Source organism: Pagrus major, chromosome 1 (assembly GCF_040436345.1).
Source record: "Pagrus major chromosome 1, Pma_NU_1.0".
In the NCBI taxonomy this organism is placed as follows: Eukaryota; Metazoa; Chordata; class Actinopteri; order Spariformes; family Sparidae; genus Pagrus; species Pagrus major.
This window is the reverse complement of record NC_133215.1, coordinates 27,795,586-27,812,424: the sequence shown is the minus strand read 5'-3', so window position 1 is coordinate 27,812,424 and position 16,839 is coordinate 27,795,586. Positions and strand designations below refer to the sequence as shown.

Below are 16,839 nucleotides of genomic sequence, written 5' to 3'. Positions count from 1 at the left end.
TCAGCACTGTTCTTCCCCCAAAGATGCTGCAATATCACTCAGGTCCAGAGAGTCAGCAGGAATGGGGGTTTTCCTGCCGCTTTTCGGGGTCTGGCTGGAATAAACCTCCACCGATTTGGAGATGGAGTGCACGGAGCGTTCCCGGAAATATCCGAAGGCCTCCCGTGCGTGTTCCTCGCGTATGCTTTGCTCGAAGGTCTTGCGCTTGTGCCTGAACTCGATGACGGTCTTTGTGTAGGAGTTGAAGGTGGTGACTGATGCGCCCATGCAGAAGGTAAAGGACGCCCACGCCATGCTGAGTGAGAACAGAAAAAAAAAGAACAGAAGAAAAAGTCACTTAATTCAGCACACGTTGCGACTGCTGTTGGCTTTTGTGATGAAAAAATGGCGAGCAGATGTGTAGGGACACAATCCAAATTGCATTTTGAGAGTTTTCCCTCAATATTTTTGTTTGCAGAGATTAGTGTCAATCGCTTTAAGTCCTTCTGCTCCCTGCAAGCGTGCCGGGCCACATGTGAGATGAGACATTCCAATCACCGTCTTATGTTCTGTTCATGCAGGTTGGTTAATGCGCACAAGAGGTCAAGAATTGTTTAGCCTCTGAAAGGAATTTTCAGCATACTGTGCGTATTGTAAAGGAGTGAAATATTATCCCCTTATGCAATTCCAATCACGCCTGTATTGGGGCTTTGGACACCAAAGCCTAATCCTGCTGTAACATGAGAGCTTTTGGCTTTTTTCATTAGAGACAGTGATGCTGGGGAGAGGTGAGAGCAGAGCAGCTGACTGTTTGTACATCATATGGTGTTAGTACAAAAATAAAACAAGCAGGATTGGCCGACGATTTTAGATTGTGATTGATCTTGAAGGCTTCCTCATTATGCTCTTCAGGCAAGTCGTAGAGATTGTGGTATTTAAAGTCCTACTACTTCTATTCCTGACTAGCAGGTCCATGCTACTTGAATAAGCCAATACAGTGATGTAGCCAACTAGATGGCTTTGCTGATTGGATTAATAACCTCACATAACTCTTCATTGGGTGACATACTGTAAATAATATATCGAGAGTTATAGCTAGCGGCATGGCGGATAAGGATCTTTAATGCAATATTGTGTTTTAAATGGAGAAATTCATTGGCTATTTCGAGTCTTGCAATAATCCAAAGGCCACCGTAAAAATGAAGAAAGATTACAGTTGAAACCTTAGATGGTGATTGCAATTAACCTTTAAAGACCTCGAACAATTTTTGGGGCACCTTACTTCTGTATATATTGTTTTTCCTACCCTATTCTAGCAGTCAGCATCAAGTGCCATACATCATCTGATTCAGGAAAACCTTAAAGGTCACACTGATAAAAACATTTTAATGGAGACAACTCATTTAAAAAAAGGAACACATCTACAGAGCTTGCAGAGAGGTGCAGAATAAAAATGTCTTTTTCCTTAAAACATTATTATAATCGTAAATTAATCATTTAAAACATCTCGTCAGGTCCAAAATGATTATTTTGGTCATAGTATAACGACATTAATATAACGTGGTAACTGTGTTTTGTCAGTGATCAACACTCTTGGTAGTTGCCAGTTTGTGGTAAAAAAGTAAAAATGACTGATTTCTACAGTATGGACCCAACACACTGTACTGCCCCAACTATAGCTAGCTAATGTTAGGAACGTTAACATTTGATAGCTAGCATTATCATCTTTAGCTAGTGCAATAAACTGGTACCCACTTGAGGGAGCAGATGATTCAAACAACAGCAGTGCTGTGACGTGAATACAATGGAAGGGGGAGATGGAACGCTACATTTAGTGGCTGAATGTTTTCAATAACACCTTTAAGTTGCAGTCAGGCCACATTTTACATTTACATTTTTATCAGTAAGGGAAGGAAGTTTAGTTTTTTAATGAAAATGAAGAATTTGGAAGTTTTAGACTTTTGAGACTGAATTTTTGTCTACATGTGACCTTTCCTAAGCAAGTTACAGCCATTTATTATAATATGATCAGAGGTATTTTTCAGTGAGAAACAGGTGAAATCCTTTAAATGTGTCCAAAAAAGGTTCAGTCAATAGAAAGGTTATCCAAAAGCAAAGCCTGTTGGCCCTGTGGAAGACTCTACATGGGTTTCCTTTATGATCAATGCTGCAGAACGTGATGGCATAATCATGTTCACCAATGAGCCCCTGAAGCTCAAACAAGACTTGTGATAACACTGAAAAGCTGAGAAACGCATTACACAAGGTTTTAAAGCCTATGGATAGGATTAACGGTTCAAAAGCTATTAAACATTTTAGAACAAAAGCTATTTTTAGCCGCCGGCAGCTGTCTAGGTCTTTGAGGGTTAAATAGATTGTGATATTTTTTGGCCTGTTTAAACAGTACGATGTTTGAGTTTTGCTGTGTGACGTGTGGAGTCATACCAGAAGGACCAGCCGTAGTCCCAGTTGTAGGGCCTCCAATCAGGAGGGCCGTGGCTGACAGTGGTTTGGAAGACCTGCGTGTACATCACATGAGCCACCATGCCAAGAAGACCTGAAATAACATGTGTGGTTAGTCAGCTGGCTGCATGACAAACGGTCCAAAAACAGAAAAAGCACAAAGAATTCCTCAGAAATAGAATGATGAAGCCTTTTCACCCACACACAAATATGCACACCCACACACACACTGAAATAATGTGATGCCAGTCCCCATCCTAACAGTGCACTCTGGTTCTTTCTGAAAGAAAGATTATTTTGCAAAACTAATATCCTCTCTGATCCTATCAGAACTTCTCTTCATCTTGTCAGACACTGAAAGAACATTTCTACACTTTATGACTTATCAAAATGACTCATTCTGTTATGTACTAAACTCCTTTGTCATGCATTTGAATCTATTTTGTATTCATTCCTGATAATTACAGTAAAGAAAGGAAAAGAATGCCATTTTTCTTGACATCTTCTAAATCCATTTTAAAAGCAGAGGACCTTTGCTTTGTTATCACACCCTGCTCACCACAAGATGGGAGTCTTTTATCAAGCTGTGGGAACTGGAATCACAAACACTTGACTTTAGGGCATCACAGGCAATAAAAACAAACACTCACAGCCTTTCAGCTCATAACAATGAAAATACCTGAGAGCACAGTGAAGACAGCAGCGAAGGCATTGAGCTTGAGTCCATCGATGACATTGCTGGAGTTGAACAGCTCTAAACACATGAGGCTGAAGCCCACCACCAGCAGAACAATGTACAACATCTCAGACACCAGCGACAGCCACAGCATCCCTGCAGGATAAGCACATGATGCACATTAAATCAAATCATATATTAACATTTCCAATTATAGTGTGACATAACTTACAATATATTACAATAACTTCATGTGTAGCTATTTCATGTCCTTTTAATTGTGCAGCAGTTTACAGACACTGATATGTTATTAACAAGTGGAAAATGCGTCTTTACTGCAGTCTTTCTTGCTATTCAGTCACTTCACAGAGAGACAGGAAGTGAGCATTTCTCAAATGACAGTGTCCGCACAGCTGAAAATCCCTCAAGTAAGAAAAACAAATGTGTGTGGCAGCATCTGTGTTCCCATGGTTTCATATTAAAAAGACAATGCCTACATTGAGGGTTATGTGCTTACTGCAAACCAAACATGAAGTATTTACAGTACAGGGGAACAATCGTCCTTCATAGTTGAGTGGATCAAAATCGATTATTGATACGTTTTTTGCTCTATAAATGATCAGAATATGGTGAAATATGTCAATAACAGTTTCCCAAAGCCCCGTTCTGGATGATATCCTCAAATGTTTTGTGTGTCCACCACCCAAAGATATTTAGTTTACTGTCACAGAGGAGTAAAGAAACCAGAGAATGTTCACATTTAAGAGAGAATGTTGACCTTTTTTGTTTCTTGAACAATTCCTCAATTGTCAAAATAGTAGTCATAAATTGCTGCAGCTCTGGATATCATACCTTCATAAATAGGTTTAATTATTTAGAAAATGTATATTTTAAGTTTTTGTTCTCATTTTAGACACTGTACTGTACTGTCATTGTCTAAATAATCATCTTCAAAACTTGGAAAGGACTTTCCCAAAGATGATGACTTTATTTGGAAAGATAGAGATGTGTTTCTTTTAGCCATTACATTTTCTTTGTGAGGATGTCTTAAAGACACAATAAACTTGATTTATAGCACCCCAGTCTCTTCTGTTTCTGATTTCTAAACCAGGCTCCGGATTTACATTACATTTAAATTTAGTGCATCAACTCAATAGTGTTTCCTGTGAAAACTGAACAATAGATTTCCTTAGTGCAGTGTTCAACATTTTTTCACTTACCTGGACAGGTAACTGGGTAAGAAATCTATTTGCCCAGAGTAAATTCTCACTTGCCCCAATACAAATAGTTTAAATCTGAGGAAAAAGTCTCATTTCTAACCTCTTACAATCATAAACTTCACCATGTGAACTTTAAACTCTACTAAACAGATGTAAACTGACTCCTGGGTGTCCTCAGTGGGAGCGTTGTGGAACTTCTGATCCTGATGGGACCTCCTGTTGATGACCAGTGGACACTCACCTTTCTCTGATGCAGGGGCCAAGTCGATGAAGCTTCGGCACATCTCACCTGCAGAACAAAAACAACATGATATCATGATTTCGCCCAGCACTGCAGCAGTCATATCTTTAGCCAAAACTTACTGTTGGATTCACAAAAATATATTAGTAAGGCAAGGCAAGTTTATGACTGAGTAATATGAAGTAATATGATTGTGGAGGAGTAAAGAAGAGGCAATGTCAGAGGAGACCAGTTTATTAACAAACTAAATAAATCTATGCTCTCAGGACTGCACTGATACAGACCTCAGTCCAGTTGCTAATCTGTGTTTAATTCCCAGTTTCTATCCAGGTGGCTTTCACTGGATTGGCTCGGACAAGAGCATGACCTCCTGCCCGACGGCCACGCAGCAACACCAAATTCACAGTCCATAAGTTCAAAAATAAATAGACAGATTGTTAAATACGAGGCAGGTGTGTCAGAAATGCAGCTTTTTGAGCTTCTGCTTCAGTGTCACCAGCTGGTGTGCTGGCAAAGCTCGCTCAACATCTGCTTCTTGTCCTATTGAATTACAGGCACTTTGCATATAATTACAATGATATAATAGAACAGAGATATCATTCTGCACTGTAGTAACACTCACGCCAGTCACAACCTTAAACACATTGTGAGACGTAAAAGAGCTCCTGCGTCACTCTTACAAACAGGATATCAAATATGACCCTTGACACGGCACGTTCCTGCAGATGTGATGCTTCCCCTCTGATGTCAAGCGGAGCGTGTCGCTGGATTTGTTGTAAGTGGAACACTTTAATCAGGTAGAAGAAGGGTGGCAACAGCTGTTTTGAGGAAAAACTCATCAAGGCCCCTGTTACATAATCCTTATTAACTCAAGCTGTCTCAGCCCCCCCTCCATCGTACAGCCACTTGATGAGATAGACATGTGCTAGCAATTCCTGCTTGAGTAATCTCAGTGTGTGGTTCATTCTTAGTCTTTAGCATCGTAAAAATATATATTGTTAGCACTGTTAGCAGAGTTACAGGCTGATGTCAGAGCGGTGTTTTATTGAGTTTTGGACGCTGGAACAGTTCTTGATAAAGATGCAGTGAACTAATCAGAGAGATTTAACCAGGTCTGATCACACCTTTGGCCTGAACCTCCCATGACTTCTGATGCTATGAAACTCTTCGCCACCCTTGTTATGAAATGACTATACTCCAATATGATCTAGTTCCATTCACTGTTTTCTCTTCCCTTTGGCTTAAGCTGTGAAGCAATCACATTCTGCTCCTATCAAGTGCTACAGCCCTCCACTTAAAGCCCTGAACAGAGCAAAATACTGTATCTGGAGTGTGATTGTCCCCACTTCGCTCCTTTTTTTTACCCTTCATACTGAAGCTCCCATGTGCTGCTGTTGGCTGAGTGTTTTCATGCCAGATAAAACCAGACAAAGCAATTTTACCAGCAATTTGATAAGTAGACTGATATTAATGGAGAGTGATTATCCTGAAATGGAATAACAGAAAAAGAGCGAGTAATCTCCATTTGAACTGAGTGTGCCATTATGACGGATGAGCTATGAGCTATAATGATAGATTTCAGAGATGATGACCTGTTTGTTATGTATTGTGTTTTAAATTGTGAATGGCTGGAGTCTGTTTAACTGTGATGATGATGACAATGATGAGCTGTTCTGTAACAATCAAAAAAAAAAGATAGTGAAATGGAAGCTGCAAAATATGAAGGAATTAATGCAATTTCAGATCATCGAAAAATAGAAAAAGACAGTTCAAAATGAGATTTTGGAATCATTGAAATGATCAATAAAAAAGATATTAAAACTGAGAATATATAGTTTTTCTGCATTAAGGCTTTCTTTTTTCTCATTATTTACCTTGCCAAAACAATTTCACTGTGTCCTCTAAATACTAATACTATTTTGGTGCCGATGCCGACAGCATTATTAGGCAGTAAGAAAATTCTGATATATACATACATATATATATATATATATATATATATATATATATATATATATGTATATATATATATATATATATACATATGTATCACTGATACATATACACATTCTTATATGATACTTACTGTATATACACAGAATATTTGCATAAATGCACATTTTTGCAAATGATCCCTCAAATCAACTTCACTGGAAACTTTACAACTACAAATTACTCCAAGCATCTTTTTCTGCATTATTTTCTGTAAAAAAAATATCAGATAACATTTACGTCAATATGTTTATATCTATGATTGGCCAGTATTGGTGGATATTATCGGCTGGTCGCGCTCTAGTAAATGCGCTCTCATTTAACATTAAACATCTCAGCACAACAAATCACTACACTTCCCACATGAATATAAGCAAAGAAAATAACTGTAATAACTGTGTCAAATGGTGATTTATAAAGTTAAGCAAGCTCAGCAGCCACACACAACACACCACTGGTGGAACAAGTATTCAGATCCTGTACTGAAGTAAAAGCATCAATACCAATGTGGATAAACTCCACTTCAAGTAAAAGTACTGCAACCATACTTATGTAAAAGTATGAATAGAAATATTTATGTGTTTGTTATCTGAATAAACAAGCTGTTCTCAGAGGAAAATAAGGTCCCCAGAACACTGTTTGAAGCTAGAAAGATGGCAGGGTCCGCCAAATATAAACAAATTAAAACAGTATAAAACTGTGTTGTCCTTTAAGGTCAGTTTGTTTATTCAGTCATGAAAATGAATAATTTGTCTTTGATTAAAATTTCTTCCCATAAACTCTTTTAATATACACTGCATGATGCATTTTTAATGCTCTAGATGTTTAAGGTTGAGCTGATTTTAACAACTTTAAATGCAGTTGAGTATTTTACTCTGTATCAAGGCATCACATCTATAAAGTCATCATGTTTGCTGTGTGGCTGTGCTGTGCTGCCTGTTTTCAGCTTGGTCACAATGCACTTTCCGACTAATTCAAGAGGATTTTAAACAGTTTATTTAGCATAAGAAGCACCATTTTCTCAACCAGTGAGAGAAACACTTCATCTTTCAGGTTACCAGTAACATTCACATCCAGTGTCACTTCATCACAGATAGGTGGTTCTCACTGGACAGGAAGTAGGGGTACAACTCTGACTGAGGTGTGGTGACGTAGTACAGTTGTAGGCTATATAATGGAAATGTTAGCCTCAAATATTTAGCCTACTAATTGAGTAAATGTACTTAGTTACATTCCACCACTTCAACACACACACACACACACACACACACACACACACACACACACACACACACACACACACACACCTTGTGGTCTTACTTTCATCGTGGATGTTCTCCTCGCAGGAGAACCAGATGCCGGTGTGGAACTGTCTGAACAGGAACCTGTCGTCCCCGGTCTCCCAGCTGTACACCACCTTGTTCGGGTCCGTCTCGTTCACTCCGTAGTCGATACACTGGTGAGTCCGCAGCTTGCTGCACTTTGGCTTGGGCACTCTCTGGGTCCCCACGCACCAGTAAGTCGTTATAAAGGCGGTTATGGAGAAAAACAGGGCGAAGAAGTTCAAGCTAACCGACAGGAGGGTCCTGCACCTGCGAGACGTCTTCATGGTCCGTGAGAGGGGTGCAGCGGCGCGCGGAGGACCGAAAAGTTCATGGGCGCGAGGGGGAGGAGGAGGAGGAGGAGGAAGAGGGGTGGGTGGGTGCGCGAGCTAGTTTCCAAACACACCTGGTCAGGTAGAGCTCCCATCAGCCGCTCCGCTGTTACCATTAGTGTCCACTGCGGCGCAGGTCACACACAGCATCCCCACACCGAGACCAGCTGGGAGACACACTGTCACAACTCCCGGCATCCCACTCGTTTTTCCTCTTTCCAGCCTCCAGGACGTGACGTTGTCAAAGGATTTGATGCTCGCTCGCATCCAGTGTGGGATTTTCTCACTCCCTCCTCTCTGTCTCCTCTCTGTCTCCTCTCTATCTTCTCCTCTCCGTCCCCTCCTCTCTGTCCCCTCCTCTCTGTCTCCTCCTGTCTGTCCCCTCCTGTCCGTCTCCTCTCTGTCTCCTCCTGTCTGTCTCCTCCTCTCTGTCTCCTCCTGTCTGTCTCCTCCTCTCTGTCCCCTCCTGTCCGTCTCCTCTCTGTCTCCTCCTGTCTGTCCCCTCCTCTCTGACTTCTCCTCTCTGTCTCCTCCTCTCCGTCTCTTCCTCTCTGTCTCCTCCTCTATGTCTCCTCCCTCCATCACCCACAAACAATTCATCAACCACAGGGTGATTATCAGCCATATGTGGGGCAAAAGTTCCCACTGCGATCCAAAACCAAAGACACTCAGATTTCACTGCAGAATGACTGAATTTAAGCCAATTTCTCAGTGATGATGATGATGACGATGATGATGATGAGGATGATGATTAATTAATTAAAGGGCCACTCCAGCAATAAAGTTAGGAGACTCACAAAAAGGGTCCTTATAAAAGACAGGAAGCAGCAAAACCTTGGATATCCCATCCTTTTAGTCCCTAGAAGTGAGGATGTCCCTAACTGCACAAATAAAACTCTAGCTGCATCCTACATTTCCCACAATGCAGCGCGATAATGATTTTAACTCGTTCCCTCCCTGCCTCCTACAGGCACACATCTTTCAAACCAGTTTAAACCACCAAACGCGCCTCAAGTCTGTAATGTAGGCTTTCTGTTCAATAATTAAAGTCTGAAGCTGAATCCATGGTACCCTGATGAAATCACTAGGGTTAGATATAAAAGCTTTTACTTTGGAAGTTTCCTCCAGTGCCACTGAAGACGCTATACATCTGAGTAGTACTGAGTAGAGCTCACAACAAGGTCTGTGGATTATCTTGAGTGACCGGGTCATGATTTCTAGAGAGAGAAACTGCGGTTGAGTTTTTCAAATGTAGCCTAGTTCCATTATCTTCAAGGCAAATATGTTCAAATACAAGGCGAGAGGAAAAATATGTATTTTTGATGTTGGGGTGAACTGTCCCTTATCCCCCTGATCGAGGCTAGCGGCTAGAGGCTAGCATTAGCCGCTACTAGCATAGCACACGCTAATCTCTGACAGAACTATCAGTGATGATGTTGCATTGTGGGTAATGTAGGCCCCAGGTTGTTACGGAGGTGGTTTGGTCTGCGAGTGAACTCACAGCAGCGCAGATGCTACTGAACGATCATAGGAATATTACAGGGAACACTACAGGCAGCAGTGTGTCTCTATGATCCTGTCAATCTTCCACGATTACACGTTGCTATTTGTCACTTTGATCATGAAGGTGACACCACTCTTTAAAGTTTACATGCTACATTGTAGAATACAATCAAGTATTAATTGCAGGGCTGCCCAAAGTGGAGCCCATAGGCCAAAGTTGGCTCCTTGTAAGGTTTGATTTGGCTCACCAGGTGAGGGGCTGGAGAGGGGGGACAGCAGATGAAGGGTAATGCCATCCCTCAAATTGCCAATTGCTGAAAATGTAAATAAATAACAAAATTGTTGGAACAAGAGGCTAAATGTGTCATAAACTGTTCGACTGACTCAGAATGTGGGATTTGTTTGTTCCTGCAATATGTTCGACTATTGTTTTTATTGTTTATGCAACAATGTACATTTGATTTATTGCACCAGCTGTAGCTAAAAGCTCCATCTGTAGTCTCTGGACTGAGACCGCCGGTGATGCACAGGTCAGCAAAGTAGATACCAGTCAGGCGAAGTGAATTAAAGCCGTACCTTTAACACTTTGATTATTCCCAATTATGCAAAATGTCCAAAAATGTGTGTAACACAAGCCACATCTGTCAGTCGATAAAAACAAATGAAATGTAATCAAATGCAACTGCAACACTGTTGCTCGTAAATTCCACACAGCAATTAAAGATTTCCATTAGTCTTTGGCTTCACTTCTGAGAGTTGTTTCTGTTTTCAGAGAAGCTGATCTGTGCTTTATTATTCAGAGAGAGGTCACAGAGAGGATGATGATCAGCTGCTGCTGCTGCTGCTGCTGCTGCTGTTGTTGACCAGACTGTGGGTGGTCTGTTGAGCGCTTCACACCAAGAAGTACAGATGACTCCACAAGCCTGAAAGTCTGCAGTGAATGTCTTCTAATCTGAACTGTGCCGGAGCACAGAGGCAACGCAAAAGTTGGCATTTCAAAGACGTTTCCCCTGAGTGCTGCCGCTCTCCCGTGTGAGAGTGAGCTAAAAATACAAACCGTTTGAGCCTTCGTGCAAACAGTGTTTACAACCCTGGAGTAAACGAGGCCAGATAGGCCTGACATCTCTGTTACCTCAGCAGCATGCCTTCATGTTCAGCCCATGGGGCTAAGCCGCACTTCAACATGACTCTGAAAACTGACAAATCAGGCCAAGGCTCTGCGCCAAAGAGCCCAAAATACTGTTGAACAAGCTGCTGGTGATACTGAAGGTAATTACCACTTGTACAAAGGTTATCAAGGGGTGAAGGGTACATTTGTTGTTGTAATTACACAGGATTAAATATTCCACTTCAAATACCACTGGCTCTTTATTATACAGGCTTACAGGCACTAAAATAACAAAAGGAATTTGACAAACTGCTTTGAAATGGGTGTGAGCAAACCCCTCCACACATCTCAAAGCTTCAAAAAGTTCTCTGTGTCCTTAAATCACCCAGTGGTTCGTGACAACAGCTGACAAGAGTCTTATTGAATATCAGCAGCATATTGGAAGTGAGAACACTTGGCCACAGTCTGGTAAATACTGCTTATGACGTCCATGGGGATGGTGATAGGCTGTCTCCTGAGTTCATGGCAATAACAAGAAGTTAATCCCTGCTCTCAAGTTAACACACTATAAGTCCTCTGCTGCAGTGCGCGGAAATGAATGTCCACAAATCACTTCAAAGACTATAGCAGGAAAGAAACTGCCAAATTTGAGAAGAGGCACTTCTACTATGTACACAGCACACGCCAAGCAAGGATGGATTTAATGAATCCAGAGAATTTGTGACAATCAGAAGAGTTGAAGTGTGTGATCTATGGAAGCACGTCTCTGCCAAAAATAAGATGAAAACAAAGCTTCCCATGGTAACTCATAATTATGAGATTAAAAAGACCTAATTATGAGATAGAAAGTTATGTATATGACATTAAAACTCATAATCGCTGGATTTAAAGTCATAATTACGAGATACAACAGTCATGAACATGTAGAATTAAGACTTTTTTCTCATAATTTCAACTAATTATTACTTTTTTTTTTTACTTCAGACAGACAGTGAAAATATCCAGATACATACTGATGTGATTAAATACACTGTGAGGGGACTTTCCACATGTTTTAAGAGAGATTAGTGGTTTGGCTCTAAGGATGGCGGTGTCAGTCTGCCAACTGGTCGTTCCACAACTAGAAGCAGCTGGAAACGGAATCAGGTGTTTGATACATGTGTGATATACTGTGGGCTACCTCTGATCTATACAAACAGCTCTCTGACGAACTGATAAACACTTGAGATATTTCATCACAGACTTGTTTTATGTGTTTAAGAATGTGGGTTCTGGCTTAGTAAGTTGTATTACGTCATTTGAGGCTCAGACCATAAAACATTTAGTCATCTTCACTGTCTCCTCTTTGAACCATTTGAATATTGGATAATTCAACGGATACCAACTGTATATCTACGACTGCTGTTTAAGTACGTCTGCTCTGCTCAACTCTGAGTCAAGTTTCAAGTTGAGCTCATCTGGGCAACTTCGATTACTACAGCTGTTTTTACTGCCCCTGAGATATCTTCACCTTGCCGACATGGACATAAGATCCAGTGAAGGAAACCTGGTAAGATTTTCTTATTTGACCTGAATTTTGTCGAAGCTTGAAAACAAAGAAAACCCCATAATAAATCACTAGAAAGCAGATTAAAATTCATACAGGATTAATTTAAGGCATCATTAATAATTTCTTGTATAAACCACATTGGGAAATAAAATACCTCTGACATCTTTTGATAAAAACACCAACACAATGTGCCACCTTTTTTCTCTCTGCATGCCAAAACAGATTCATTCTGCTGGCAGTGGTGCTAATCAACAGTTTAAAAATTGTTACAACAAAATATTTAGATCAAAACTTAAACCCAAAGAAAAACAATTCAAATGAAAACAGATGTTGCTGCAGCTCTGTGGTGCATCTTTGGTAGTCAGGTAATTATTTTTTAACATTATATACAACCTTTAATTAACAGGTTTGGTTTTCACTGAATATGTTTGATTTTTAATTATTTGCAGTGCCAACATGTTGCTCTCTGTGTGAACTGCTGTCCTTAGACTACAGTAGATTTTACTCTGTGAATAATTACACAGGTTGTGTTTCTCTGTGTATCCAATGTCAACATAAGACTGCATGACTGACATGTATGTTTATGTCTTTCAGCCATTGCAGTTTGTTGCTGCCTTTTACGGCTCAAACATGCCGGCTGCACAGCAGAACTCTGAGCAGTTCCCTCGCTCTGTCGTGCAGGGACTCAGAGATGCCCTGCTCATCGCCATCTCTGAGATTAAGTCTCTCAAAGATGACAATAAATCTTTGAAAACTCAGATTGGCCAGCTGAAAAACAGCCAGGTGAAGGTGAGCCAGCTGCAGGAGCAGCTGAAAGAAAAAGTAGAAACTCTGCAAAGGGCCAGAAAGACCTCCCACATGGAGACCCTGCGGGTGTGATGCTCTGGAGGAGAGCCTCGCCTCCAACACCAACCAGCTGCAGAGACGCTCCCTCAGATCATCACTTTACTTCACAATAATCACCTGTTGGTTTCTAAAAGCTTGTGTTGGACTGGATTTTTCATATAAAGCAAAAAAAAAACATTTTGTTTCACACACTGTCAGTAAAGCCTGGAAACGAAGAGGACTCCGTCTTATAACTAAGACGTTCTATAAGTTCTTTGTTTTCTCGCTACTGACGCTTCATATCCACATCATTCACACACCTGTGAGTAAAGCATTAAACTATATGAACGAGGAACATCACGCTTATTACCTTATTGCGTCAGCCACTGCCAAACTAGCTTCCCGACACTTAAAGGACATGGCCAGCCTAACAATTTGATCTGATAGCTTAATTTGAAAACAAACTGAAGCCAGGATCCTTACTGTAAGTGCAACAGAGCGCACAATTCAACTAGCATTTCAGAAAGGCCGGACTTTTTAGTGGTTTGTTGTCAGTTTGATTCCTTTAAATTCCAGCTGGGTTAAAAGTGAAGAGTATTTTGTGTATGATAACTAACAACTACTAATAAATACTCTAGCAAAACCAAGGAGCTGACTGTTGATTTTAGAAAAAAGGAGGCGAAGACACACACCCCAGTCTACATCAGTGGAACTAAGCTGGAGCAGGTGAACAGTTAAAAAAGCACAGAAAAGGCTCCACTTCCTACGGAAAGTTAGGAAGGCCAAATTCCGGAGCAAGATTTTGGTCAACTTTTCAGCAGTAGAAATCATCCTGACTGGAAACATCACAAACTGGCATGGTTCGTGCATGACCTAGGACAGGAAGACTCTACACCGGGTGAAAACACCCAGAACATCACTGGTACCATCTACAGAGCATCAGTGACATCTGTGAGGTGAGACATCTGCACAGAGCCCCAAGGATACTAGAAGACAACACCCACCCAACCACAGTCTGTTCACCCTGCTCAACCCTGCTCATCCCTCCTCATCCTCAGCGCTCCATTTTCTAAAATAGATATAGCAGGACTCAAAAGGACTCAAACTTTATTTCGTTTTTAAACCCTTGTTTAAAAAATGACATTAAATGTACCTTGTACCTTGTAAATGGGCTAATAATCCCACCACCAAAATGATCAAACGGCCAGGATGAGGGACTTAAAGGGCCACATTTGGCCTTTGGGCCGCCAATTGTTTTAATCTTGACACTATAATTGTGATCAGAATTTTGATTAAAACTGCTGTAAGGCTAAATACATATTTTATGTCAGCCTGAAGTGTTATAATAATGCTTTTATTTTCAAAACACACCTTGTTGTGACTTCTTTTCTAATTATGTAAGACGTTAATTCTCTCAGTCACATTATCTACTTCCCTCTGAAGTTACACCAAACATCTTTTGTTAAAACTATATTTTTTAGTCATATCTCCCTTAAAATATTCTCTCACAGAGGTAGCGTGGTCTGTCTCTATGATCCTCTCGCTCTTTCACGACTACATATTGCTATTTATCCGTTTTGTACTTTATATAGTAGATAGTATCTAGAGTACGATATGGTATAGAATTGAGTATTTATAGTATATAGTTTAGCGAATATAAGATCTGACAGAGGGAACTGAGATGTATACGTCTGCCACATCAGCACAACGGACAGCACTATGGATTCATTAATACACAGCACTGTTAGATACTCATGTCACTGATATATATCAGAGCCAGAGTCGGGGCCATACAGTCTAACTTGCACAGACCGCAGTCAGATAAAGGATCAATTAGTCAGGCAAACTAGACTAACATATTCAACTAACCAACCCCTCTGTCCCTGCATCTTCTCAGGGGATGGAGAGGGTGGATGGCAGGTTGAAAAGGGGGATACAGTTTGGTCATTTTGCAAACAAGAGGGATGGCATCCACCCTCAACTCACAGACTGCTTATTATTGATTATAATATTAAGGACAATTGGGCACAAATACATCAAAAAAGTATCCTGGTACGATAACAAATACTTGCTTATCAAATATAGGAAAAATACATTACAAAATACTGTTATTAGAAAAAAATATTTAACTTAAATGATTTTTAAAGTAATCTTTAATTGATAAAATACAAAAAGACAGTCTATGCAAAATTATGTTTTTACATTTTAGCCATTTAGTAGACTGAATATGGACAGACGGGAGCTCCACTATTAAAATGAAGTCATTATCATTCAAGTAACCTGGTGTTTACTTGGTCTGTTCTTTTAACTCCGACAATCGATTCAAGAGATTGTTTAACAGAACTGAATTCAGTTCTATAAAATCTGCAGTTTAAAGGTTACTGTTATCATCATTAAAGAGGATGGACCTTTGGCGTTTAATTCCATATAGGGGTGACCATTAACTAATGCTTTTGTGGCCACCAACTCTCTTGGGATAAAAATATTTTACACACACATACACACAAACACACACATTTAATATACATCCAGACTTTAGTTTTAGCTCCTCCAATCTAAATCACAGAGGGGAACAGAACTATTCCACACATGGTATGCATCATCTGACTCCAGTATTGTGTCAGTCATAGTTATATAAACATTCTGGGACATATTCTATATAGAAATCTTACATAAGTTATCTGGGACAGAGGCCAGAATGGATTTCTCTGGCTGAACTGATCCGTTAGGATTTGATAGGAGATAATAAGACGACACATTTCCTTACAGCTTTGCCTAAGCCTGGGAATCACATGGACATGAGCAGCATGAATGATCACTGAAGACGAAAAAAAAAAGAAAAAAGAAAGAAATTTTAATGTTCTTTTGTCCTCTGACGAACACTGTACATGCACAGCTGCAGCCGTTGCATGCTGTAAGAGCACGGCTGAGCATTCAGACACAGATTAAAATGAAGACAAGATTATTGTCCCTTTGTGGGATCATATCATCTCCGTGTACAGTATGGCATCAGATCGCACGCAGCTCCAACTCTCTAAACTGTTAAAATGCAGTAGCTTTTGGTATTGTGCAAGAGTATCCATGTCAGAGGAGATTAAGAGCCGTTACACTGCATCTTCTCTTTGGCACTGAATACCTTTGGAGCATATGTGGCTCCAGAGTGCAACATTGTGAGGCCTAAGCTCTCGATGGATACAGACTTCATTTGTGTTTCAGCAGCAACTTCCGCTTAAAGCTGCTAAGAGTAGAATTTTCCTCTAAACAGATAGCCCTTTAGGATTAGGCTTCATAATCTGCCGTTCACTGATCCTCGAAATCATACTGTCTGGGTGCTCTGAAATCAGCTTACAGTACTACAGACAGTAGATGGTGTGTGAGTGGTTTTATGATTGGGATTGCATGCTGTGCGGGCTTTATGTACAGCAGCACCGAATGAGAAAAAGACAATTGTTTAGGGAGAGTGTCGCTTCTAATCTGCACGCAGGATATGTCAACTAGTATTGTTGCAACATGCTGTTTCCTGCTCTCTCTCTCTCACACACACACACACACACACACACACACACACACACACACACACACACACACACACACACACACACACACACACACACACACACACACCCTGA

At 40.5% G+C, this 16,839-nt stretch overlaps 1 protein-coding gene across 1 annotated transcript; it reads right to left on the bottom strand.

Moving 5' to 3' along the window:
• On the bottom strand, positions 1–8,180 carry LOC141003434 (germ cell-specific gene 1-like protein). The gene is made up of 5 exons (XM_073474776.1): positions 7,892–8,180; positions 4,580–4,627; positions 3,122–3,274; positions 2,425–2,536; positions 1–295 (listed from the first exon to the last, which is right to left on the bottom strand). Exons 1-5 carry the CDS (start codon positions 8,178–8,180, stop codon positions 1–3), a joined length of 897 nt encoding a protein of 298 aa, XP_073330877.1.
• Positions 8,181–16,839: the final 8,659 nt, after the last annotated feature.

Bases quoted from the DNA above. Each gene is read 5' to 3' on its own strand.
- LOC141003434 (XM_073474776.1), bottom strand. From the start codon at position 8,180: ATGAAGACGTCTCGCAGGTGCAGGACCCTCCTGTCGGTTAGCTTGAAC. The intron at 3,275-4,579 runs GTGAGTGTCCAC...CTTATCCTGCAG, and splicing joins GGCCCCTGCATCAGAGAAAG to GGATGCTGTGGCTGTCGCTG. The intron at 2,537-3,121 runs GTATTTTCATTG...ATGTTATTTCAG, and splicing joins TGTCTTCACTGTGCTCTCAG to GTCTTCTTGGCATGGTGGCT.